The following is a 26,382-nucleotide window of genomic DNA, read 5'->3' on the forward strand; positions in this document are numbered from 1 at the left end:
GCTGTCTGGTTTAAGACATGTTTCTCCAGCATTAGGTCGCACTAAATGTGTACAGAAGAACCTATTGCTCTGCATGTTGAGGAAATTGAGGGTCCTCCGCCTCACCGTAAATTATGCGCTATTTACTTCAAGTATATTTCTGCACGTCCCGTGACCAGCTGAGAAAATGAATACGGGATATCAGGTCTGTACATATTGCCATATATTCCCTCTTCTGCCTTTATGCTACCAAGAGACTTTGATCTCTCTTATAATTACCTGGAAGTACTGCTCCTAAATAATACAGGTTCTTAAAGCTCCAGAACCTCAATTCTGTGTCAGAATCCAATCCTGAACTGTATTGGCCGTGGATTCCCCACATGAACTGTTACCATTACTCCATGTTATTTCTCCCTGTTCTGCTGAAGTAAAGCAACTGTTATCCCCGAGACCTGATGTCTGTGGTTATTCAATTGGCTGTGGACACTGCGTGGGGGTGGATAACAGTGAACGGAATGGTCCCATACCAGGGCTGTTGCACTTACACTCTACAGGAGAGAGAGAGAGGACACTGCTGACCATAAAAACTTACACTCTACAAGAGAGAGGGCCCTGCTGACCATATGAGCTTACACTCTACAGGAGAAAGAGAGAGAGAGGACCCCACTGACCATAAGAGCTTACACCCTACAGGAGAGAGAGGACCCCACTGACCATAAGAGCTTACACTCTACAGTAGAGAGCAGACCCTGCTGACCATAAGAGCTTACACTCTACAGGAGAGACCTAGTGACTCTGAAGATGGAAAATGAATCAACTGTACAAAAGGTGCTGCACTGGGGACTGCTGATCTGTGATGGACAACTATACAAGCTGTGATAATCCACTAGATGTCATAGCTGTAGTTCATTATTGGGAAGCCCATGGAAACTCAAGAAAACATTAGTCTGCTCTCTGATGCCTCAGCAGTGTGAGAGATGATGCTGGGCAAATTTTTTTTGCGAACCACAAATCGAATCTCATTGTTTTTAACTTTGAGTAAAAGTAAAAATTTCAGAAAATTTTACTACGAACTATCCTCTGTTGAACGATCCGCTTGTCTCTGCTCAATAATTGTTATTTGCATTGCTGTCAGTAAGTCAGCATCATAGAAAGTATAGATCACAGATTTGTCTTTCAACTAAGCCTAAACTAGAGGTAGATTTCATACATAACCATAGAGCTGAACCCACGAATGCTTGAACTGTCTGGCTGAATGAGCACTGAACTTCACATGATTCTGCTGAGCGCAATACTGTGTGCCCTTAGCATGCTTTCATGCATGCTTACATTTATACTGTCATACAATAATAAAAAATAAAAACATCCCAAATTTGCATCTATTAGTCCAAGATTTTATAACATGCAGCACAAACTACAGTGTAAACATTGTTTTTTGCCCATGCGGTTTTCACTATATTGGAAAGACTATTCGTCCCTTATTTGTACGTTTCCGTGAGCACTTTAACTCCATCACCTAAGGTAAAGGGGTCCCGAGATTAATTGAACATATAAGAAAAAAACATGCAGGTAATCCTGAAGTTTTACGGTTCGCAGGGATTGAAACCGTTAAAATGCCTGCACAAGGAGGGGACCTAAATAAATTATTATTAAGAAAGGAGGCTAGATGGATTATTCGGACTCGTGCTTAAGGTCCATCAGGTTTCAATGATAAAATCGACATGGCTGTGTTTTTGTGATTTTTTTTATTTGTCTTTTTAAAAGTCTGTCTTTTGCAATTTTTTTTTTTTTGCTTTCCACTTGTTCATAATTAATGAAATGCTGTCACCTGATGTTTGGTGGGTGGGACAAGGGCAATGGTTGCTTTTAAATATGTTGTGAGCTTTGTCCTACATATGACCTGTTGAAGCGCAATGTAAGCGCGAAACGATCATCATCTGTACTTGCTCCATGGTTTTATCTGCCTGCAGTCTGTGATCTATTAGTATACCAAAGTCTTTTTTTCACACATGCTGTTGCTTAGTTCTATTCCTCCCATTTTGTAGATGTCATTTTTTTTTCTTGCCCAGATGTAGAATATTGCATTTCTCCCTGTTAAACAACATTCTATTAGCTGCTGCCCATTGTTCAAGCTTAGCCAGATCCTTCTGAATCCTTTCTCTGTCTTCTCTAAAGTTGGCTATCCTTCCTAGCTTTGCATTGTCTACAGATATGACTAGTTTACCTTTTGCTCCCTTATCTAGATATTTTATAAAAAATGTTGAACAACACTGGTCCAAGACAGAGCCTTGTGGTACCCCACTTGAAACACTCTTCAAGTTGGGTGTGCAATCATTAAATGATGTTTAATAATTTGTTCAAAGAGCTTTCCTGGTATAGAAGTAAGGCTCACTGCCCTGTAATCTCCTGGCTCCATCTTCTTTCCTTTTTTAAAGATAGTGAGAATATTTTCCCTTCTCCATTCTTCTTGGACTTTTCCTGTTCTCCCGGAATTTTCAAAGATTCTCACTAGTGGTTCTGCAATTTCCTCTGCTATCTCTTTCAGTACCATGTTATGTAATTCATCTGGAGCAGGAGATTTAAATCAATTTAACTAACCATCTCTCTATAAACTTCAATCAAAAATTCCCTACCCATTTCCTATATATTTTATTTATATTTAATTCCTGGTTTCTTTTACCGTCTGATGATATTTCATTTTAGAATCCATAGTGCATGTTGGGATACTTAAACGGGACTTCAATGGGGATGGGGCTGCAGTCCACGCCACAGCTGCTGTTCCCACCCTGAAACAAGTTGTCATCAGAGACATTCATTTCAGGGGCTGAGCTAGTCTCTGCTCTAATGAACATACGCCAGTTGTCAATTCCGACGTATGCTCAGGATGCACTTCCTGCTCTATGTTCATTTGAATGTGCAGTTACTTTGCAGTCTCCCACTATCTCAAAAGAAGAGTGATGAGACCCCAAGTGAGTGCAATATCAGTGAGAACTGAAAAAGAGAGAAGTTTGCAAGAAAGAAAAACAGAGATCAGAGCAGCCCCTGAAACAGACATCAACGCCCTGATCATCAGTGACATTTGTTTTGGGAGATGAGCTGGTTTTTGTTCTCCCTGTTTGCTGCCTTCTCTCCTTTTCAATGTGCACAGTGTGCTATCATGCCAGCTGGTCACTTCTCTTTAGAGCCACTGAGGGAGAGCACATTCAGAGGAATATAGAACAGGAGGCACATACTAAGCATGCTTTGGAACTGACAACCGGCACATGCTCAGTAGAGCAGGGACTTGTTAAGAAAAAGAAAGCAGACATGAAGTTAGAGTAGAGAGGGAAAGGTAGGAAATTTTGAACTGACGTATATTAGAAAAGTGATTCGATCATTGGATTAAATACATTGCCTTGTGAAAGTATTCAGCCCATTGGAACTTTTCAACCTTTTCCCACATATCATGCTTCAAACATAAAGATACCAAATGTAAATTTTTGGTGAAGAATCAACAAGTGGAACACAATTGTGAAGTTGAACGAAATTTATTGGTTATTTTACATTTTTGTGGAAATTCAAAAACTGAAAAGTGGGGCGTGCAATATTATTCAGCCCCTTTACTTTCAGTGCCGCAAACTCACTCCAGAAGTTCATTGTGGATCTCTGAATGATCCAATGTTGTCCTAAATGACTAATGATGATAAATATAATCCACCTGTGTGTAATCAAGTCTCCGTATAAATGTACCTGCTCTGTGATAGTCTCAGGGTTCTGTTTGATGCACAGAGAGCATCATGAAGACCAAGGAACACAACAGGCAGGTCTGTGATACTGTTGTGGAGAAGTTTAAAGCCGGAATTGGATAGAAAATGATTTCCAAAACTTTAAACATCCCAAGGAGCACTGTGCAAGCGATCATATTGAAATGGAAGGAGTATCATACCACTGCAAATCTACCAAGACCCGGCCGTCCTGCTAAACTTTCATCTCAAACAAGGAGAAGACTGATCAGAGATGCAGCCAAGAGGCCCATGATCACTCTGCACGTACTGCAGAGATCCACAGCTGAGGTGGGACAGTCTGTCCATAGGACAACAATCAGTCGTACACTGCACAAATCTGGCCTTTATGAAAGAGTGGCAAGAAGAAAGCCATTTTTCAAAGATATCCATGCAAAGTGTCATTTAAAGTTGCAATAAGCCACCTGGGAGACACACCAAACATGTGGAAGAAGGTGCTCTGGTAAGATGAAACCAAAATCGAACTTTTTGGCAACAATGCTAAAAGATATGTTTGGTGTAAAAGCAACACAGCTCATCACCCTGAACACACCATCCCCACTGTCAAACATGGTGGTGGCAGCATCATGGTTTGGGCCTGCTTTTCTTCACCAGGTACAGGGAAGATGGTTAAAATTGATGGGAAGATGGATGGGGCCAAATACAGGACCATTCTTGAAGAAAACCTGTTGGAGTCTGCAAAAGACCCGAGACTGGGACGGAGATTTGTCTTTCAACAAGACAATGATCCCAAACATAAAGCAAAATCTACAATGGAATGGTTCACAAATAAACGTTTCCAGGTGTTAGAATGGCCAAGTCAAAGTCCAGACCTGAATCCAATCGAGAACCTGTGAAAAGAGCTGAAAACTGCTGTTCACAAACGATCTCCATTAAACCTCACTGAGCTCAAGCGGTTTACCAAGGAAGAATGGGCAAGAATTTCAGTCTCTCGATGTACAAAACTGATAGAGACATACCCCAAGCGACTTGCAGCTGTAATCGCAGCAAAAGGTGGTGCAACAAAGTATTACGTTAAAGGGGCCGAATAATATTGCACACCCCACTTTTCAGTTTTTGAATTTCCACAAAAATTTAAAATAACCAATTAATTTTGTTCAACTTCACAATTGTGTCCCACTTGTTGTTGATTCTTCACCAAAAATTTATATTTGGTATCTTTATGTTTGAAGCATGATATGTGGGAAAAGGTTGAAAAGTTCAAGGGGGCCGAATACTTTTGCAAGGCACTAAAAATAGACATTCGGTAAGACAATCACCTTTGCTTTCAGACGAACACTTCAACTTATCTACAATCGAGGTAATGGCAAATATACTCACAGATATTGGCAGTACCCTTAGGAATTGTAAGATAGGAGCCAGGGCTCCATGCTTGTCCCTGGAAGTTCTTCTTACACCGTTCGCAGTCCTGTCCGGTGGTGTTGTGTTCACAGTCACAGAAAAGACGATTGTTTGTGAAAGTACAGCTGTTGGCATGGAGGTTACACTTACACCTAGAGAAGACAAAAACAAGAGAGCATTCTATTAATAATTCAGAGGATCCTTAGAAATATTTGCATTTTTAAACATTGAAAAACAGAAAGATAAATTGAACTTCTGTGTTGTCAGATAGAAGCAAATCAAAACACAATGGGTAGACCTGGAAATGAAGATTTGAGAGCATTGTTAAAGGGAATCTGTCACCCATTTTTTGACTATCAGCTGCCGGCACCGCTATCAGGTGCTAATCTACAGCATTCTGTAATGCTGTAGATAAGCCCCAGATGAAATCTGAAAGATAAGAAAAATGAGTTATATTATACTCACCCAGGGGCGGTCCGGGTCCGGTTTTGGCCCGACGGGTGTCGCTGTCCGGTCCGGCGCCTCCCATCTTCTAACGGTGACGTCCTCTTCTTTGCTGCCTGTCGTGGCTCCTGTGCAGGTGCACTGCTCTGCCCTGTTGAGGGCAGAGTAGAAAACTGCAGTGCGCAGGCGCCGGACCACTATCCTGTTGAGGGCAGAGCAGAGTCCTGCAGTGCGCAGGCGCTGGGAGAGGTCCGGCACCTGCGCACTGCAGGACTCTGCTCTGCCCTCAACAGGGCAGAGCAGTGCGCCTGCGCAGAAGCCACGACAGGCAGCAAAGAAGAGGACGTCACCGTTAGAAGATGGGAGGCGCCGGACCGGACAGCGACACCCATCGGACCATAACCGGACCCGGACCGCCCCTGGGTGAGTATAATATAACTCATTTTTCTTATCTTTCAGATTTCATCGGGGGCTTATCTACAGCATTATAGAATACTGTAGATAAACCCCTGATGGTGGTGCCAGCAGCTGATACTCGAAAAATGGGGTGACAGATTCCCTTTAAATGTACTGACACACAAGGTTTATAATCACTTTACTGTCTTGAGAAAAAATTCAGCTGATAAAAAATGTTTGGTTACTTCAAGTAAAAATGAACAATATGCTTTCAGCAAACATTGCATACATCAATATTATAAATAAATATAAGGAACTTATTAGAAATATTATAATAACAGAGAAAGCTATGTCTTTCTCCACTTATGAGCCACTTCTACCACCCCTATCACTCTGAAAAAAAAGCTCTAATCTGTCTTCCTCAGGTGAAGATAGAAAGCCAGTATAGTTAGTTATAGTCAGGTTAGAGGGTGCATTGAGGAGGAGTGGAGAAAGAGAGGGGCAGCAGACCCAAGTCCAGAAAAGTATGGTGCTGCAGCCTTCTAGCAAATATATTAGCTGATGCCACAACAGAATTAACTGCAACACTACGGTGAAATTGTATCCATGCCTCCGCTTCTTCTGACTGTATGTTCATTAAGGAAACAAGAGCAGAAATCCCTTTTTGTGTGTGTGTTGTGCATGGGAGACATAATGGCAGCTAGTGCACAACCACTAGCTCAGAGTCAAATGCAAATTAGAGATACATCCTGCAGAAGGGTAAACTGGTGAAAAATGTTTTCTGCAATTAATATAAATTGTGTTATTACTCATGTACACGCAAGAACTTATTCTGAAAACTTACTTGAAAGTCTAGCTAGTTACCCTTTAAATTGCCAGCCTAAAGATCCCATGTTAAAGAAAACATTGTCACCAGGTTTTCCCTATTTAACCTAACAGCAGTATGAGGTAGGGACAAAGACCCTAATTCCAGTGATGTGTCAATTAGTTTACTGGGTGCAGCAGTTATGATAAAACCACAGTTGTGTTTGCTGCAGGTGAAACGCCCCGCAGGTCCGGGGGTACTCGCTATCGGGCCGGTCAGGCTCTTTTACAGGGGAAGTGTGTCACGGTGGTGCTAGTGACCCGGTCCGTGGCCCTGGGTGTCCAGTGTAGATGATGGAAGTTCAGATGAAGGGGAAGATGGTAGGAAAATGAATTAGGAAAAGGGGAATCGTGACACCACCTGTGGTACTCGGCTAGGATAGCCAACGCTGCAATGTAGACCCTCTGGGATGATGATTTAGCAGCTAAGATGGTGAAGCTCTCCATGGGTAGAGCTGTGTCCCAGGGCAGTTGAGCCAGTGACTGATGGTAGTGTTTGCAGTGTGAGGCAGGCAGTTGTAAAATAACTCAAAGGACACGGTTGGGTGCAGTTTCTGGGTTTTTACTCACAAGTTTCGTGTACACGTTGGTCCACTTAGCGCTGCGTCCTCTGAGGGAGGGGTCCGGCAAACTCCCAGGCAGATTGGGTACACCTTTCAGGACTCCTCCTTGTGTCTCTCTCAAGGCCATGTCTCTGCGCTGAATTCTCCTTACTTTCCCTGCCCTGCGCCTTCACAAGTAGTGCCCGAAGTTGGCAACCACGGATCTCCTCAGGCAACGTGGGTCAGGCCCCGAGGTCTGTTACTCATACCGCTGCCTTTTGGAGGGTGCTTGTGGCTGAGGCACTTAAAGTTACCTCAGCCTCCGGCTTCCTAGCTGAGTCCTGTAGTCCTCCACTAGCTTCAGGGGCTGGCTCCCTCGCTCTGGCCTGGTCCTTCCCTTCTAGGATGTGGGCACCACGCATGGCCAGTCGCACTACCCATGCCCCTAGGACCCCTCCTTCCCAGTCCAGGAGCATGAAGATGTTTCTCTCTTTTCCACCCACAGTCCTCTACAGCAATCCTGCTCTCTCGCTGGTCCTGTCACCGACTGACTACTCTCTGGAAGGATCTCTTTACCTCAGGACTAGCTCCTCCCACCAACTGTCACCTCACTCTCCCTGATTGGATGCCCAACTATCACTCCACTACCTAAGCTCCTCCCACTCTACCTACCTTCCACACTAACTCCCCAACACCCTTTCCTAGCCAGTCTGGGATGAGGCCATCCTCCCGAAGGGTACGCCCAGGTGCCCAGACTAGCTAGTGTGTGTGTTGAGTGCAGTGTTAGGAGTCCTGGGTGGTGATCCCTCCTTACCTGAGGGTGGGATACCACACCTCTGGATGAGGTGCAGTACCTCTGTGGCGACCGAACCCTCAGGGGCGCAACACAGGTATAGCAGAGCTCTGAATACTGAGCTGTGTATAACTCCACCCAGATCACTGATTGGCAGCTTCCTGCATGCATTGTATATTGGCAGAAAGCTGCTTATCAGTGCTGGAGGCAGGGTTGGACTAGGAGGCACAAGAACAGTTGTCCTGTAGTGATAAGCTCATCTCATAAAACACTGATTATACTGAAACAGCAAAACACAGCCCAGTAAGTGACACATCGTTGGAATCAGGGTCTCTATAGCAAAACCTTGCTGACAGATTCCCTTTCATCATGTGAGAGACCAGTCCTAAAGACTTTTGTTCTTGATCATTGTTTGGTGTAAACTTAGCAGCAATCAGTTAACAAAAGAGCAAAATGTTTTTTGTTGGGTAATACTGATCCCTAATCTGGCCAAAAAAAAAATCATTTTTTTGGCTACACATTCACCTACACACGATAAGTTAACATTATATAAACTGCATGGAGGACTAAAAGCTTGTATGATAAATCAACAATCAATCATTTCTGCAGCGTCCCATGAAAAAGGGTTGAGAGCCAATCAGCTATTGTGTAAACTCAGGTTCAGTTCAAAAATGGCTTCTACCGACAAGCAGTTTGCGAGCATCAATGAGGATTTTAATCACACAGTGTATTCAATGATAGCAAATCTGTGGGTGTTGGAAGTCAACTGAAATGCTAGAAAATTGACAATTAACACATAATAAGTGATAACAATTCATATCCGCATTTATTTTTTAACATAGTATTCAAGTTTTTCACTGGTTGGCAGCATAGAATGATTATTAAAGGGTTCCTATCATGAGATGCATACTGCCTTAACTACAAGCAGCACGAATCAGACATGGGCTAAAAAGGATCAATGAATGTAATAGGTTATCCCACAGATGGGACTATCGCCAATCAGCTGTAATCGATAGGCTGTCCTTCCTCCAGAAAATTAGAAATTAAAGCTTTATAGAGTAGCTGTTTGGGTTAATAGTGAAGGTCCTAAACGACGCTCCTAGCCTCCTTTACCCAGTGATGTGGGTCCTTAAAAAATTACTTATTGTTTAAATCACATTTTTGAGTTAAATTTATCCTTAAAAATGTCTTGTTATTTCTTATACCACAATCTTTATTCAAAATAAAAATGAGAATTCTTGCAATTTTCACGGTGGCCACTAGGGTTTTTTAGACTTTTACTGTAATTTTAGGCAATGCACATATAAATTAGCTGCAATGAGTGGACTCTGACCCTATCTTTAGTATTAAAGCTTCTAATGAGAATGTGCAAAGATCTTGTGAAGAAAAGTGAGCAGGATCAGCTAAGATATCACTTGTTAAGATTAATGGATCCATTGTTATCAGATACCAAAAAGGGTTTTATCAATCATTGGAAACTATTGAAAAATTTAAATCAAAGGACAGGAAGTAAGAACCTAGAAAAGCTCTAGAGTGAAAATTGAAGATTACTTATTTTATTTTTAATGAAGATCATGTTATGAGAAAAAACAAAACATTGCAAACATTTTTTTAAAAAATCCATATAAGGCCTCTTTCACACATCCGGTTTTTGTCATCCGGCACGATGCGGCGAAATTTTTAATAACCGGATCCAGCACCGGATCCGGTTTTGTCCCATAAGCTTTCATGGGCGCCGCATTGTGCTGGATGGTTATGCGTCGTGTCCGGTTGTTGCCGGACACGGCATAAATTAGCCGTCCGGCATCTGCAAAAAACGTTCCCTGCAACGTTTTTTGTCAGCGCCGGACCGGCTTTTTCCACAGCGCATGCCCGGACTCTGTGAATGTTAACCCCACAAGTGCCCGGCGAGAGAGAGAGAGATCTCTCTCTGTCACCCGGACACTTGTGAGAGATCTCTCTCGCCGGGCACTTGTGGGGTTAACACTCACAGTGTCTGGGTGAGAGAGAGAGATCTCTCTGTGGGGTTAACCCCACAAGTGCCCGGCAAGAGAGAGATTCTCTTGCCTGGACACTAAGTGTTAACACCCCATGTCTCTCTCTCACTCTCCACCCCCCTCCCCTCTCCTCCCCTCCCCTCTCCTCCCCTCCCCTCTCCTATCTCCTCCCCTCACCTCCCTTTCAGCAGCTGTCTCATTGGCTGCCTCTGTCCACCTCGTCCTGCGGCTCCTTTAATAATGTCCGAGCCGTATCGTCTCGCCGCACACACATCCGGTGTCACGGCTGCAGGCCGGATCCGGCGGCCCGGCTTTTCGCCGTACTCCGCCGGACCCCACACACCGGATGTGTGAAAGTAGCCTAACACAAAAACCTGATTTTAAACTATAGATCATTTTCTGATTAAAAATAAATTCTTTAAATTTAATTTGGGCTCAATCCTGAATCTACTACCAAGACAATGTTCCTAATCTTCCCTAAAAAGTTTTGTCTTGACATGACCCTAGTATCATTTACCACTGGTTGGGAATATTATCTTTGGTGACATCATCTTTCAATTTAAATTGGTTGGAGTTTTCCATGATGATGAGCCATTGAGAATTGGAGGAAAGTAACGAAAATCTGTATTAGTATAACTGTAAATTGTGCTATATATAAAAAAAATGCAGCTGTTCCATACACATTAGCCCGACTGACCCCCAGGATAACTTATCTGGGCTATCCCTGACCTTACGGTACTGTATTTGTAGTATGAACTCATAAATACATTCTTTTAGTTCTGGCAAAGTGCACCCTTCATACCCATTCATGAATTCGTTCACACATAAATAATATAATGCATTAAATGAGATGTGTGGAAAGAAAGCATTTGGTTCAGGAAAGAAGAGGTCATATAAAAGCGCTTGTGAAACAGCATACTGTAGAGTATGGAGAATAAGAACAGACAACACTAATACCATCCATCAGGGCCGCTGTTATTATTAGGTAACCGTGGAGGATAGCAGGGAATTAAGTTAGGCAACCAGATAACCAGAGAGGTTGGTAACTTAGAGGATTGCAGACCCCTAAACTGACAACACAACTAGAATTAGCCGTGGGACGTACCTATGATGCCCTAGACGCCTCGGTACAGCCAAAGAATTAACTAAGCCAAAAGAGAGAAAAGGGAAAGCTAAACTGCCCCGGAGTAGAACCCCAAAGGAATAGATAGCCCCCGAAAACATATTTTGTGGGTGAGACAAGATGAGGCACAAAACACAGGCAACAAAATAGAGTATGCAAATGATGGAGCCCAAACTGTCTAGATAGAACAGGACAGGAAAGGATACTGTCTGCAATCACACAAAACACCCTAAAAAAAATCCAACACGTCTGATATGCAAAAAATACTGAGGCCCCACGACCTCTCCCCCACTAAATCAGAACTCTGGTGTGAACTGGACGCAAAACAAAAGATACTGATACAACAGGGGATTAACAATACTGAAAAGACTGACATGAGCTGTGGCATATGAAACAGAGTCCAGCACATGTCCCAGTAGGGAACAAGGCTGAACTCACATCAGCAAAGCAGAAATCAGAGAAAAGCAAAAAATGGTTCAAATGCAAAAGATTCAAGCAGACAAGTAACTTATCTAAAAGATGCAGGACAAGGCAGGAGGCAAGCAGACTTCCAAAATGCTCAGGAAGAAAACCAAATCACTGGCAACAACTGAGGGAAGGTTGCTCACTTAAATCTCTCCAGTCTGTAACACCTGACCTCCAATCATCCTCCTCAGGTGATTGACTTCTGTCAGCCAGACCAGCTCCATTACCAGCAGCAACCACCAGAGGGAGCCCAAACTCAGAAGTCAGGTCAAAAGTGTTCACAACAGGCCGCCATCAGGGTATTACTGCCTTTTGCTTCTGCTCACTAGGCCCCAGGGCACGTCTCTGCCCTGGTAGCTTTCCTGGAGCTCCAAAGCCCTAAAAACAGAATGGCCACTGGCCATGCAGCTCCACGGGAACTCCCTCAGCCTATTTTGTGATGCGCTTTTGATGGCGCCAATGCGAAGATGTTATCACATAGTCAACGGCATGCACGCGACGAGGATATCAATCCAGAAGTGCAGCTTCAGGGGATTGTATGAGAGATAAAATTTAAATAAAATGAATTAAATGTGTGTGAGGGGAGCAAATGATGATTAATTGAGGGTGGAGGATGAGGGACAGCAAATGGTTATGCATTGAGGGTGGGGAATGGGAGACAGCAAATGATTCATTGACAGGGGTGACCCAGCAGCAGATGATGATGTACTAAGGATGAGTGATGGGAGACAAGCTGTTACGGGCTGGCAGAACGCACCAAATAATAAAGATAGAATAATACATGAGGTGCGTTCGCAGCCCGGGGCCCACCGTGCAGAGGTGACCAACTGCAGCTAAACAATGAGGAGAAGGCGTGTAGGAGAAAGCTGGACATTGGTGGGTAACCACTAACCCGGTGTTAGCAGGAACGAACTCCGTTACTTCACGTAGTTCGCGCCAGCCGGCGAACAACCGCAACCTGTTAATGTCACAAGTCACGGTAATGTGAACCACCGCTTGGAGTGGGTGCAATGTCCGCCCTGACGAACGCCACTAACCAGCCTGTCAACGGTGCTGGAAAGCGCACATATGGCGCATGGTGCTGCTCTGGTGGACGCTGCGGTAGTAGTAGTCTAGGAGGCCTATACTGGCCGATGCCCAGGGCGCTAGTGGATGATGAGACACACTGCGGCGCTAAGCAGTGTCAGAGCTACGGTGCTGACTCTGATTCCTAACCCTAACTCATACGTAATATCCTAGGAGGGGGAAATTATAATGCGTCAGTCACCAAGCTCATTCATCCATCATCACACATACACTAAGCACTATAGCCTCAGAGTCTATCATAGCGCATGGCGGGGCGGCCATGCAAACCTTTTATACCTGTGTCCTTCCGGGACCTTCCTGATCCCCCTGATGGTACAATCAGAACTGGAGAAGGACCTGAGCATGTGACTCCCGATCCCCAATGGGAGACCGTCCCATGAGCATGCTCAGTGGAGCGACGGAAAGACTTAGACTCTGGAGTCTTTTGCTGCTGGCCAGGCTGCATTGTCATAACTGGACCAGAGGTGGCAGCAGTAGCCGAGCCCACACTGCTGGTGTGAGCAGAACGCCGGGATCGAGGAGTCTGCTGAGCATGCGTCATTGTGGCCGAAGAAGAATGGGAGACCGTTGACGGCAAGGCTCGGGATTCCCTCTGTGCAGCGCCCGGAACCCGACGCCTAACACAAGCAATGATGATGCATTGAGGTGGGGTGTGCACATAATGATGAATTGGGGGTGTGGAGAGCAAATGACAAATTGAGGATGCGGAAGGGGACAGTAAATGAATTGAGGGTGGAGGACAGCAAATTATGAATTGAGGTTGGGGGACGAGGAACAGCAAGTGAGGAATTGAGGGTGGGGAAACAGAAGCAATGACAGTGGGTGGAAAGGGTCTTTTCAGTGCCTGGTAAGCTACATATAAGGAATAACAAACATTTACAACTGGATTGTATAAAAAAGATAGAATATTAGCATTATTCAAGGAGAATGACGGGCACAGAAACATAAAGGTAAAAAAAGATTCAGCCTAGGACAATCAGAACCAAAATATGTAACCTACAATCTTGTATTGTGATGAAAACATAATAACATAATGGCAGTTTGACTCTGATGAGACCACTTCTTACAGAATCCAGTCACTACCTGCATCCCTGGAATGCATACTACCATTACCCGATAGCCATTTATATACTTCAATGACAGCATTAAAGGGGTTGTCCACTACTTGGACAACCCCTTCTCAAACCCTATGTTTCCTCCTTGTAAAATAATAACATTTAAGCTCACCTTCCGTGCCAGCACCATTCCAGCAGTGTTGGCACTGGCTCTCCCGGCATAACAATGTCACGCGATCCCTGCAGCTAATAAGTATTGACTTTACTCTTTCCGTATTTGGACAAGTCACATACATCCAGAGGAAGCGAGAATTGTTACTCTCTCACTTCTTTCAGATGAATGAGATTTGTCCAAAGGCAGGGTGAGTGAAGTTAGTGTTGATTGACCTCAGGGATTGCATGACATAACACCAGAGAAGAGAATAAGTGTTATTACAAAATGGGGAGAAACATGGGGAATCAGAGAGTTGTTTGAGTAGTAGACAACCCCTTTTACCTGCCAGAATGGTAGCTGCTCTCATGCAGATACTCTCTGATCTGGCTGATAAAGGTGGTTCCGCATTTGAGGACCCCTTTCTATAAGGTCCATATGCTCAAATTGGGTTACTAATCTTTGACAGAACATCTATTCTATGACCGCACATTATTTGAACAGTTTATTCTATGAGTAAAATAAAAACTTTTTCCACCATTAGGAAAAATATTTAGATTTGAGAGTCCTCAGTGGTTGATGCCTTTTAATGGCTAACTGAAAAGATGGAAACAAATTGCGAGCTTTCGAGACTACTCAGGTCTCTTCATCAGGCACAGTACAAAGATATATATCTTTCCTGTATCCTCTATCAGGAGCATTACAAGCTATCGCTGCTCCTGTTATTCCAAAAACACAATGGGTAACCTATTTGGCTAATGCTATGCAAAGCAAAGGCCGCCATGGAGTAGGCAGTCACTGGAGAACCGCTGATACATTTTTAATGACTTGCCATATGTTCTGAGTTTAAACACATTTTCACCTTCTTGTTATTCTGTGTTAAATTTTCAGAGCTCAAGATTAAAAGGACAGGGGTGAGCGTCACATGGCTGTATAGGAACCACTGGGAAATCTAACAAAGACAATCTTGGCAGATCAGCAACTACAATTTTGCGATCTGAAATTGCTGGTCTCAGAAAAGACCACAGGGTTGACGTCAGTGTATTTGGAAATATGTCACAAAAATATTCCTACAACAGTTATGTTTGTTTCTGGATGTTTTAGTTTTTATGCTAGAAGTAACACTAGATATATTGCAGATATTTTCTTCCATACAGATGAAGAATAAACAGGCTTATCTTAGGCTATACAGCACCTGGCAATGGGATTTGATTCTAGCCGGCTCTTCGGGAGCTTATGCCGCACATCTGGATTTGCAAATGCGGTACAGTACGTAAATTTGTGAAAAATACAATCTGTTCATTTGTCAAGTACATAAATGGATCTTTATTTTAGGATAGTGGAATATTTTAATTTTGCAAATGGGTGGAAAAAAACAAGCGAATATATTTTTGACTTGTAAACTGGCTGTATGCCAACTTATTGACACCTTTACTGCTTTTGGGATCAGATCTGTGAAATATCTAACAAAGAAGATTTAAGAATATTTCCAAATGAAAATCTACTTTGAATCTGGATAGTTAGCTTATTTTCCATATCTGACAAATCTTGCTGTGAATTTCATCTTTACAGTAAGTGAAATGTGAGGACAAGGTCATGTATGTATGGTATGGCTTTTGTTTTTTATTCGCTCTGGATTTCATCACAGAAAATCTGTAAATGGGTAGTTCGAAATCCTAACTAATTTTTCTCCTATAGCCCTATCTATGTAGTGCCATAATCAAAACTACAGGGTGGGCTGTTGTGAGTTCATTTTCCCCTTCACTACTGAGGCCCGAGGAACTCCCTCTTCTGGTGAAGAAAGGTAGTGAGCCTGATTGTCAAACACCTGGGGCTGATGATGATGACTGGCTGAGTGGAGTTAATGACTGGATATAAGGCTGCCGACGCCCTTCTGGCCTGCGGGTGATTTCTCTGTGGACTTCTAGGAAACCAGTCTGATTCCTGCTCATCTAAAGCTAAGATTTCTGCTTTGCCTTTTTGCATTAGTGTTTTGTTTTCCTTGCTTTTCTGGATTCTGCCATTCCCTGCTGGGGTGAGCTAAATCTCCTTTTGCCTGTTGCTCTGTCTTCAGAATATTCCTGAGTACTGACATAGCTTTTTTGAAGCCTAGCGTCTTCAGGGCCTTTTTTACTGTCAGTTTGTTGGCTCTTATTTTCATAGGGTTTTTCACGGATTGCAGACAGGAGCCTTCCTGTCCTTTACTATCTAAGCTAGCGTGGGCCCCATCTTTGCTCAGTCTATCTTTCTGTCTGTGTTTTGTTCTTTCTTCTTGCTTCACCGTCATTATATGTGGGGGGCTGCCTTTTGCTTTGGGGTCTGCTCTGGGGCAGTTTAGATTTCCCTTTCTGTCTTTAGGCTATGTAGTCCTCCGGCTGTGATCGAGGGGCCTAGGGCATCATAGGAGCCCCCCACGGCTACTGCTAGTTGTGTTGATAGGTTCAGGGGTCTGCAATCCGATAGCTGCCAACTTCTCTGGTTTTCTGGACTTAGCTAGCATTTCTATTTTTGCCTCCTACGGTGACTCAATCATAACAGGGTCACCCGCCATACCGCAGATTCTAGGGTACTCAATAGCAGGAAAGAATTGTATAAAAAAAAAAAGTGTGTATATTTTTTTCCTCTATATCTCTGAGGCCGTAGGGGGAATTTTTTTTTCTCTCAATGGAGATAAAGCAATTGTCTGATCGTGTGGAGCAGCTCGCTGCGGAAGTGCAGGGAATTTCCGCCTACCTTGCTCATTCACATGCTGCTGAACCAAAGATTCCTACACCTGATGTATTTTTTGGGGATCGGTCTAAATTTTTGAATTTCAAAAATAATTGTAAATTATTTTTTGCCTTCAAGCCTAACTCGTCAGGGAGCTCCGTGCAGCAGGTTAAAATTGTCATCTCTTTGCTGCGTGGCGATCCCCAGGATTGGGCGTTTTCTTTGAAACCAGATGATCCTATTCTGACTAATGTGAACGCATTTTTTCAGGCCTTGGGGTTGTTGTATGACGAACCTAATGCCATTGATCAGGCTGAAAAGACCCTGCTGGAATTGAACCAGGGTCGTGATTCTGCAGAATTGTACTGTCAAAAATTCCAAAAGTGGGCAGTACTTACTGCCTGGAATGATAATGCCTTGGCTGCTCTCTTTCGGAAGGGGTTGTCAGAAGCCATAAAAGATACTATGGTGGGATTTCCTGTTCCCTCTGGTCTTGATGATTCTATGTCTTTAGCCATTCAGGTTGATGGGCGTTTACGCGAACGCAGAGCTGCACGAGAGGTGTTGCCACCTGTTGAACAGATGTCTGAACCTATGCAATGTGATAGAGTTTTTTCCAGAGAGCAGCGTCAGGAGTTCAGAAGGCGTAATAAGTTGTGTTTTTTCTGTGGAGATGCCTCGCATATTATTTCTGTCTGTCCTAAACGCGAGAAACGCTTTGCACACACATTTTCTGTTGGTGGTGTTCAACCTAAGTTTCTTCTGGCTATTACTCTGATCTGCTCCCTGTCCACATTTTCCGCCAAGGCTTTTGTGGATTCGGGAGCAGCTCTAAACCTAATGGACTTGGATTTTGCTAAACGTTGTGGATTTCCGATGACACCTCTGCAGACGCCTATCCCTTTGAGGGGGATTGATGCTACTCCTTTGGCTAAAAATAAACCTCAGTTTTGGACCCAGGTGGTAATGCGGGTTGCCCCAGACCATCAAGAAAATTGCAGGTTTTTGGTGTTACATAATCTGCATGATACCATTGTTCTGGGGTTTCCCTGGTTACAAATTCATAATCCAGTTTTGGATTGGAAATCTGTGTCTGTGGTGAGTTGGGGTTGTCGGTGTGCCTTTAGTGAGGCTCCGGTGTTTTCCACCTCTCCTCAGTCGCATGATGTTCCTGATTATTTGGCGGACTTTTATGATGTATTTAGTGAGAATGAGTCTGCGTCTCTGCCTCCTCATAGGAGTTATGACTGTGCTATTGAACTGAGCCCGGGGTGTAAATTTCCCAAGGGTCGGCTCTTCAATTTATCTGTACCCGAGCACGAGGCTATGCGATCCTATATTAAGGAGGCGTTGGAGAAGGGTCATATTAGACCATCCTCGTCACCCTTAGGTGCCGTTTTTTTTTTGTAGCCAAAAAGGATGGATCATTAAGACCTTGTATTGATTATCATGCTCTCAACAAAATTACTGTTAAATATCAGTATCCGTTACCCCTGATTTCTGATCTATTCTCCAGAGTTAAAGGTGCTTGCTGGTTTACCAAGCTTGACCTCAGGGGGCGTATAATCTTATTCGCATTAAGCATGGGGATGAATGGAAGACGGCGTTTAATACTCCGGAGGGACATTTTGAGTACCTGGTGATGCCTTTTGGGCTCACTAATGCCCCTTCTATCTTCCAGTGCTTCATGAACGATATTTTCCGAGATTTTGTCGATAAATTTTTGATTATCTATCTGGATGATATTTTGATCTTCTCCAAGGATTGGGATTCTCATGTGGAACATATTCGGACTGTGTTCCGGATCTTGAGGGAGAATTCCCTGTATGTCAAAGGATCTAAATGCCTTTTTGGAGTACAGAGGATTTCTTTTTTGGGATTTATTTTGTCCCCGTCAACTATTGAAATGGACCCGGCCAAGGTACAGGCCATTTACGATTGGGTTCAGCCCACTTCTTTGAAGGCCCTCCAGAAGTTTTTGGGTTTTGCTAATTTTTATCGGAAATTTATAGCAAAATTTTCTAGTATTGCCAAACCATTGACTGATTTGAATAAGAAGGGTGCTGATGTGTTAAATTGATCTCCGGAGGCTGTTTCTTCCTTTCAGGAGCTGAAGCGAAGATTCACCTCCTCCCCGGTTTTGCGGCAACCTGATGTCTCACTTCCGTTCCAGGTAGAGAACCTGATGCTTCTGAGATTGGTGCAGGAGCTGTTTTGTCCCAAAAGGATCCTGTAACATCTAAAATGAATCCCTGTGCTTTCTTTTCCCGAAAGTTCTCTCCATCTGAACGTAACTATGATGTGGGGAATCGGGAACTGTTAGCCATGAAATGGGCATTTGAGGAGTGGAGACATTGGTTGGAGGGAGCTAAACATCAAGTCGTGTTCCTCACTGACCACAAGAATTTGATTTACCTAGAGTCGGCGAAGCGCTTGAACCCTAGACAGGCTAGGTGGGCTTTGTTTTTTACACGTTTTGATTTTGTGGTTTCTTTTCTTCCTGGAACTAAGAATGTCAAGGCTGACGCCCTCTCTAGGAGCTTCTTTGCTGATTCTCCTGTGGTGACCAAGCCTGCTACCATCTTAGGCGAAGGGGTAGTTCTTTCTGCCATCTCGCCCGATTTGAGACGTGCTCTGGAAGAGTTCCAGGAGGACAAACCTGAGCGTTGTCCCAGTGGAAAGTTGTATGTTCCTGACCAGTGGAAGAAGAGAGTGATGTCTGAAGCTCATTGCTCTGCTTTGGCTGGTCATCCAGGTATTTTTGGTACTAGAGATCTGGTGAGTCGGTCTTTTTGGTGGCCCTCCTTGTCTCGTGATGTCAGGAATTTTGTGCAGTCCTGTGGGACGTGCTCCCGGTCTAAATCGTGTTCTCGCTCTAGTGGGTTGTTGATGCCTTTGCCTGTCCCCAAGAGGCCATGGACCCATATTTCAATGGATTTCATCTCTGATATGCCTGTCTCTCAAAGGATGACTGTTATTTGGGTGATTTGTGATAGGTTCTCTAAGATGGTTCATCTTGTACCACTCCCTAAGTTGCCGTCTTCCTCTGAATTGGTGCCCCTGTTTTTACAACAGGTGGTTCGCTTGCACGGGATTCCTGAGAACATTGTATCTGACAGAGGAGTCCAGTTTGTGTCTAGATTTTGGAGAACTTTCTGTTCCAAGCTAGGAATTCAGTTGTCCTTCTCCTCTGCTTTTCACCCTCAGACCAATGGGCAGACAGAGAGAACAAACCAGACCTTGGAGTCATATTTGAGATGTTTTATTTCTGCTGATCAGGATGATTGGGTTTCATTTTTGCCCTTGGCCGAATTTGCTTTAAATAATAGAGCTAGTTCTGCCACTTTGATGTCTCCTTTTTTTTGTAACTTTGGGTTTCATCCTCGATTTTCTTCAGGGCAGGTGGCGCCCTCTGCCTGCCCAGGGGTTGACACTGTGGTGGAGAGAATGCACCAGATCTGGGACCAAGTGGTGGATAAGTTATCTCTCTCCCAGGAAAAGGCCCAGCGGTTTTCCAACCGACATAGGACCATTGGTCCCCAATTTAAGGTTGGTGATATGGTGTGGTTATCATCAAAAAATATTGCTATGAAGGTGGCTTATCCTAAGTTTAAGCCTAGATTTATTGGACCTTACAAGATTTTGGAGATTATTAATCCGGTCTCCTTTCGTTTGGCTCTTCCTGTCACATTTAAAATCCATAATGTGTTCCATAAATCTTTGTTGAAGAGGTTTGTTGAACCTGTTGTTCCGGGGGTTGCACCTCCAGACCCTGTATTGGTTGAAGGTAACATGGAATATGAGGTAGAGAAAGTACTGGATTCCCGTCTGGCTAGACGGAGACTCCAGTATTTGGTTAAGTGGAAGGGTTATGGTCAGGAGGATAATTTCTGGGTCTCTGCCTCTGATATTCATGCCAAAAGATTGGTGCGTGCCTTTCATCGGGCTCACCCTGATCGCCCTGGTGGCGTGGTTGAGGGTTCGGTGACCCCTCCTCAAGGGGGAGGTACTGTTGTGAGTTCATTTTCCCCTTCACTACTGAGGCCCGAGGAACTCCCTCTTCTGGTGAAGAAAGGTAGTGAGCCTGATTGTCAAACACCTGGGGCTGATGATGATGACTGGCTGAGTGGAGTTAATGACTGGATATAAGGCTGCCGACGCCCTTCTGGCCTGCGGGTGATTTCTCTGTGGACTTCTAGGAAACCAGTCTGATTCCTGCTCATCTAAAGCTAAGATTTCTGCTTTGCCTTTTTGCATTAGTGTTTTGTTTTCCTTGCTTTTCTGGATTCTGCCATTCCCTGCTGGGGTGAGCTGAATCTCCTTTTGCCTGTTGCTCTGTCTTCAGAATATTCCTGAGTACTGACATAGCTTATTTGAAGCCTAGCGTCTTCAGGGCCTTTTTTACTGTCAGTTTGTTGGCTCTTATTTTCATAGGGTTTTTCACGGATTGCAGACAGCAGCCTTCCCGTCCTTTCCTATCTAAGCTAGCGTGGGCCCCATCTTTGCTCAGTCTATCTTTCTGTCTGTGTTTTGTTCTTTCTTCTTGCTTCACCGTCATTATATGTGGGGGGCTGCCTTTTGCTTTGGGGTCTGCTCTGGGGCATTTTAGATTTCCCTTTCTGTCTTTAAGCTATGTAGTCCTCTGGCTGTGATCGAGGGGCCTAGGGCATCGTAGGAGCCCCCCACGGCTACTGCTAGTTGTGTTGATAGGTTCAGGGGTCTGCAATCCGATAGCTGCCAACTTCTCTGGTTTTCTGGACTTAGCTAGCATTTCTATTTTTGCCTCCTACGGTGACTCAATCATAACAGTGGGCCATATGGATACACCTAAATAAAATGGGAATGGTTGGTGATATCAACTTCCTGTTTGTGGCACATTAGTATATGGGAGGGGGAAAACTTTTCAAGATGAGTGGTGACCATGGCAGCCATTTTGAAGACTGCCATTTTATTTTTTCAATGGGAAGAGGGTCATGTGACACATCAAACTTATTGAGAATTTCACAAGGAAAACAATGGTGTGCTTGGTTTTAACGTAACTTTATTCTTTCATGAGTTTTTACAAGTTTCTCTTTGTTTACAACCAGTGACATGTCACAGAGGTTAACACGTGAGCAGCGGACAGAAATTGTGTTGATGTCTGGTGAACGCAGTACGTGGGTCATTGCAGCAGATTTCAATGCAAGACACCCTACTCAAGAATTCCTATTCACATTTTATTTAGGTGTATCTATATAAATGGCCCACCCAAAAAAGTTTGTCTCATCACTGAACATAATGTTCTGTGTAAACTGAGGGTCCTGTTCCAATTTTTATTTTGCCCAATTCTGCTCGCCGATCTGGGTCACCAACCATTCCCATTTAATTTAGGTATATCCATATAAATGGCCCACACTGTATTTTCTAATATACTTTAATTTTAAATTCTCCATCATTCCCTAACTACAATATCTAACTACATTTCTTTTTCTTTTCCACTTCCTTTTTGATGAGGCTTTGTGAGAATCGCAGTGCATGCTGGGATACTCAAATGAAGCGTCATCGGGGTAGAGGCTGCGGATTTAGGATGAAAATTACTTTGGACTTTGGACCACCTTTTTTAATTTGACCCTTAGAGTTACGGTGCTTTTACAGTGGTTAATTACCTGAAATGACTATTCTGAGGAATGCTTGGTTCCCAATGATCGGCCTGTCTCCACAATGTGACAATCACGCGTTAAAAGAACAAAACACTCAATTGTCACCTGAGATGAATTTTAAAAGGAATCTGTCACCCTTTTGAGCTTTTCGAGTTCATACAAATGACATACAGGTTGTACACAGCTGAAATTAGTCATACCTGTATGCCTCCTTGATGATGCCATGTTTAGTAAAAATCATCTTTTATAGCTTTGATCTTCCAGGCTATGGGGCGTGGTCTGCCCAGGAGATAAGACTTCCTCCGGTCTTCATTATACAAAATTTCTCCACATTCTGCCTGCCGTCTGTAATCTGCTTTGTTCCAACCTTTCAGTGGGCACTGTTTTCAATTTTGATGTGCGCTGGCACCGGAGAGTCACTGCAATTTCCAGTCCCTGTGATCTATGATGCACAGGGAAGGTGACTTCCCCATAGTGCAGAGGAGCAACGGCAGGCAGAATGTGCAGCTCTGGGATTCCCAGCATGCACACATGATGTCAAAGGGACATCTGAAGAAAAGAAGGGGAGAAATCTTGTATAGCGAATCCCGGAGTCAGTCTTACCTTCTGGGTAGCCTATGCCCCATAGCTTGGAAGATCAAAGCCTTAAAAAATAATTTTTACTAAACAAGACATTATCAATGAGGTATACAGCTTTGTACAACCTGTATGCCCATATTAATAAGTTCAAAAAAGCTCAAAAACGTGACAGATTCTCTTTAAACTTGCTTAAAAATCAAGATTCATGGCAGTACGTGCTGTTTAGACAGGACATGTGCTGCCAAAAACAATATTTTAAGGGCATAGAATGATGGTATTAACAATTGTTCCGTAGTATGTAAGTGCAGTTGGACTGTGTGATAGGTTAATCAGCTTCTAATTAGCCGATTGGTGACCGATTGACAACCACAGTTTGGACAGTGTAAATGCACCTTAAAAGCTCTGGCAGTGGAGATAAGGTGAATGTGTGTTGTCTCCAATGGAAGACAGCAGAATCTTGAAAATAGTTAATATATATATCATAATTCCATAATCTCTATCAGTGAGTTCAATGAGTGTCTTTAAGATTTCAGATGGCTACAACTGCCTGTAATGTAATGATATGTAGAGCCGGTGTTGGTTTGGGATGTGAAGGCTTTGCCAGTCACATTGATTCTGAGGTCCCACTCTTCAGCTATATGCAATGTTATCTGATGCTTGTTCACAAGTTTGCCTACGCTTGTCTCTAAATAATGAGATGTTACCTTTATCTGTACACGTTACATTAAGTGTACTGTGCCAGACACTGCTTATGTAGGGTAGTGGGGCTACGCGGGCACAAGGGCCCTATGGGAGAATCAACTGTTCATCTATGGATCAGTCTGAGACCGTAAACAGAGAAGCAGAAAAATATGGTACAATCTCTGAATCAAGAAGTAAGCAGCGAGGCAGTCAAGGTTGTGATTACAGGGTTAGAAACCTCGATCTTTGGCAAAGATTTGTACAGTAGTGACTTGGAAACTGATGCTGGGTCCAGAAAAGAAATGGATTTTACCCATCAGTCCTTGTTTCCATAAAGCTAATGTGCTAATTTACCTTACATGGCAGATCACCAACTCTCTGTTGGACAGGATCTGGAACATCTGGGGTTAAGCTAAACAACTTGATTTATTAGAAAGAGTGTAGAGTGGATTTTTGATATGCATTGCTGATTTATACACAATCCAAGAGATCTCAGGAAAAAGTGGTTTATTGTCAGTGCGTCTCAGAGTCCACCTGACTCCTTCCTCAGGACAACCACAAAAGGGAGTAAGGAGTCAGATGGACTCTGAAATGTGTTGACAATAAACCACTTTTTCCCAGAGATCTCTTGGATCATGTATAAATCAGCAGCTCAAAAAATCCACCCTACTCTTGTATCTTTCTGAAAACACTTGTGGATATTGCAGCAGCTTACATTTTCACCTCATCAGTCGTTGTGTCGTTCACATCCTTTCCAAATGAGCTTAAACCCATTTTTTCCTCATTAAATTACTTGGATAAGATCCTATTGCGCTTTGCATTTTTTATCTAGTAACTTGATTTATTAGGCATTTGTACCCAAAATTAGGTTAATCCATTGGATCAGGCAAATTATTTCTAAATCACTGAGTAACTAGGTATAAAAAGATACATTAAAACAGTATACTAAAATGCTGTGATTGGATAAACAGGGTTTGTTAAACTTTTTCTGCTAGAGCAACAACACCTATGGCGTGTAAAAAATTAATATTTCTCACTATTCCTTTTCTGTCTCCTAAACTCAATATAATATTAGAATAATTGCTTGTTGCTAAACTAAATATTGTTGCTGCATCCCCAGAAAGGATTTCCCTATATGATCATTTCTAATTGTCGCCCACATCTACTGTAGCTGGCGCCTCACTGGTGAGACTGGTCTCACAGATCGAAAAACAATGGGGTAAGAAGTATAATATAAGCTGGGAATATCTGGTCATTCTCACATTGGATGACTGGAACATTGGGTAGTTCTAGGTGTTCTTAATCTTGTAAACCTATCAGAGAAGTAGAAGAATGATGATCATTGGTCATTTTCATGCTACTTTTTTATTGTAAGAACCAACGATGATAAGAATGGCCATTTTTATTAAGCTTGACCTATTACAATATATGGGTATATTGGCTCCTCAACCTCTAAATTACAAAAAATCATACAATGTGGCCTAAGGAGCTACGTAGGAAGTAAGACATCAAATCGGTAAAAAGTGGTGCATTATAAACATACAGAGGTGGTGCTTGAAGGAAAATAAAGTCAAACAGTAGAACGGTGACCTTCACCCCTCAATAAATCACAAAGTTCTGATGCCAGTTAATAATCTCCAATTTGAATTAATTACCGGAAGTCAGACATGGAGATAATCTATGTAAACAGTCTATCCTAGACACAGTACCCTAGGCATTAGTTTAAAATTTTTAGGGGGAAAAATGCAAAAAAAGGATTTGATTGTTATCAGATATTTTCGATTTCCACTGGATATCAATTCACCTTATGTTTTTGTGCACAAATCACAATGCACATGACAGATTCTGTGATATCTCCCAGAAACCTTAGGCCACAAATTGACAAAATGTTACTGAATTTGAAGAAATTTGTGTTCCGCAAGAATTTAAGACAGAATAATTTGACTTATATAATGGATGACATGGTGAGCTGCTTCTCTGCTTACCACTTGTTCTTAAAGGGAGTCTGTCACCCCATTTTAGCCCTATCAGCTGCGGCCACAGCCATCAGGGGCTTATCTACAGCATTCTGTAATGCTGTAGATAAGCCCCCGATGTAACCTGAAAGATAAGAAAAAAGAGTTAGATTATACTCACCCTGACGTTCGGGTGATAAAGTATGCCTGCGTAGGAGCCGAGGGAGAAGCAAGGAGGAGGACATCATCGTATGAAGATGGGAGGCGCCAGACTGGACCGCGACACCCACCGCACCCGACTCCGCCTCCCCGGTGCGTATAATCTAATGTCTTTTTCTTATCTTTCAGGTTTCATCGAGGGCTTATCTACAGCATTACAGAATGCTGTAGATAAGCCCCTGATGGCTGTGGCCGCAGCTTATAGGGCTAAAATGGGGTGACAGATTCCCTTTAAAACCTAATTATTGACTGATCGTTTTTTGTTCTAAGTTTGTTCTGTTCCCTAGTTAAGAACTGGTTCATGTACAATCTTCTGCATTACCGTTCACTACACACGGTGCCTCTAATAAACCACACTCCATCTATCCATTTATTTTCTGTCAAACAAAATACATTTTGGCACACTAATGGTTCTTTTGGAGACTTTATTCTCTCCATTCAGCTAGGTATGAGTGAGGAATATCATCTCAAGCTTGAAGAGCATTTCACCTGAAAATGAACAAAACTCACCAGTAAATGAACGACCTTCGTTTGTCCTTTTTGTCAAAAATACCATCTAAACATACTATAACATATATCTAT

The 26,382-nt window shown here is 43.1% G+C and overlaps 1 protein-coding gene across 7 annotated transcripts in view; it reads right to left on the minus strand.

Annotated features, from left to right (window-relative positions):
* Positions 1 to 26,382, minus strand: part of NTNG1 (netrin G1) — a 623,318-nt gene that overhangs the window by 229,333 nt on the left and 367,603 nt on the right. For all 7 annotated transcript variants that reach the window (XM_073571673.1, XM_073571675.1, XM_073571677.1 and 4 more), the window contains one exon: positions 5,082 to 5,254. In XM_073571673.1, coding sequence (XP_073427774.1) covers positions 5,082 to 5,254 — 173 coding nt within the window. The remainder of the gene's footprint in view (positions 1 to 5,081; positions 5,255 to 26,382) is intronic.

Source organism: Dendrobates tinctorius, unplaced genomic scaffold (genome assembly GCF_039654945.1).
Source record: "Dendrobates tinctorius isolate UK_male_01 unplaced genomic scaffold, ASM3965494v1 ptg000029l, whole genome shotgun sequence".
NCBI classification, from domain to species: domain Eukaryota; kingdom Metazoa; phylum Chordata; class Amphibia; order Anura; family Dendrobatidae; genus Dendrobates; species Dendrobates tinctorius.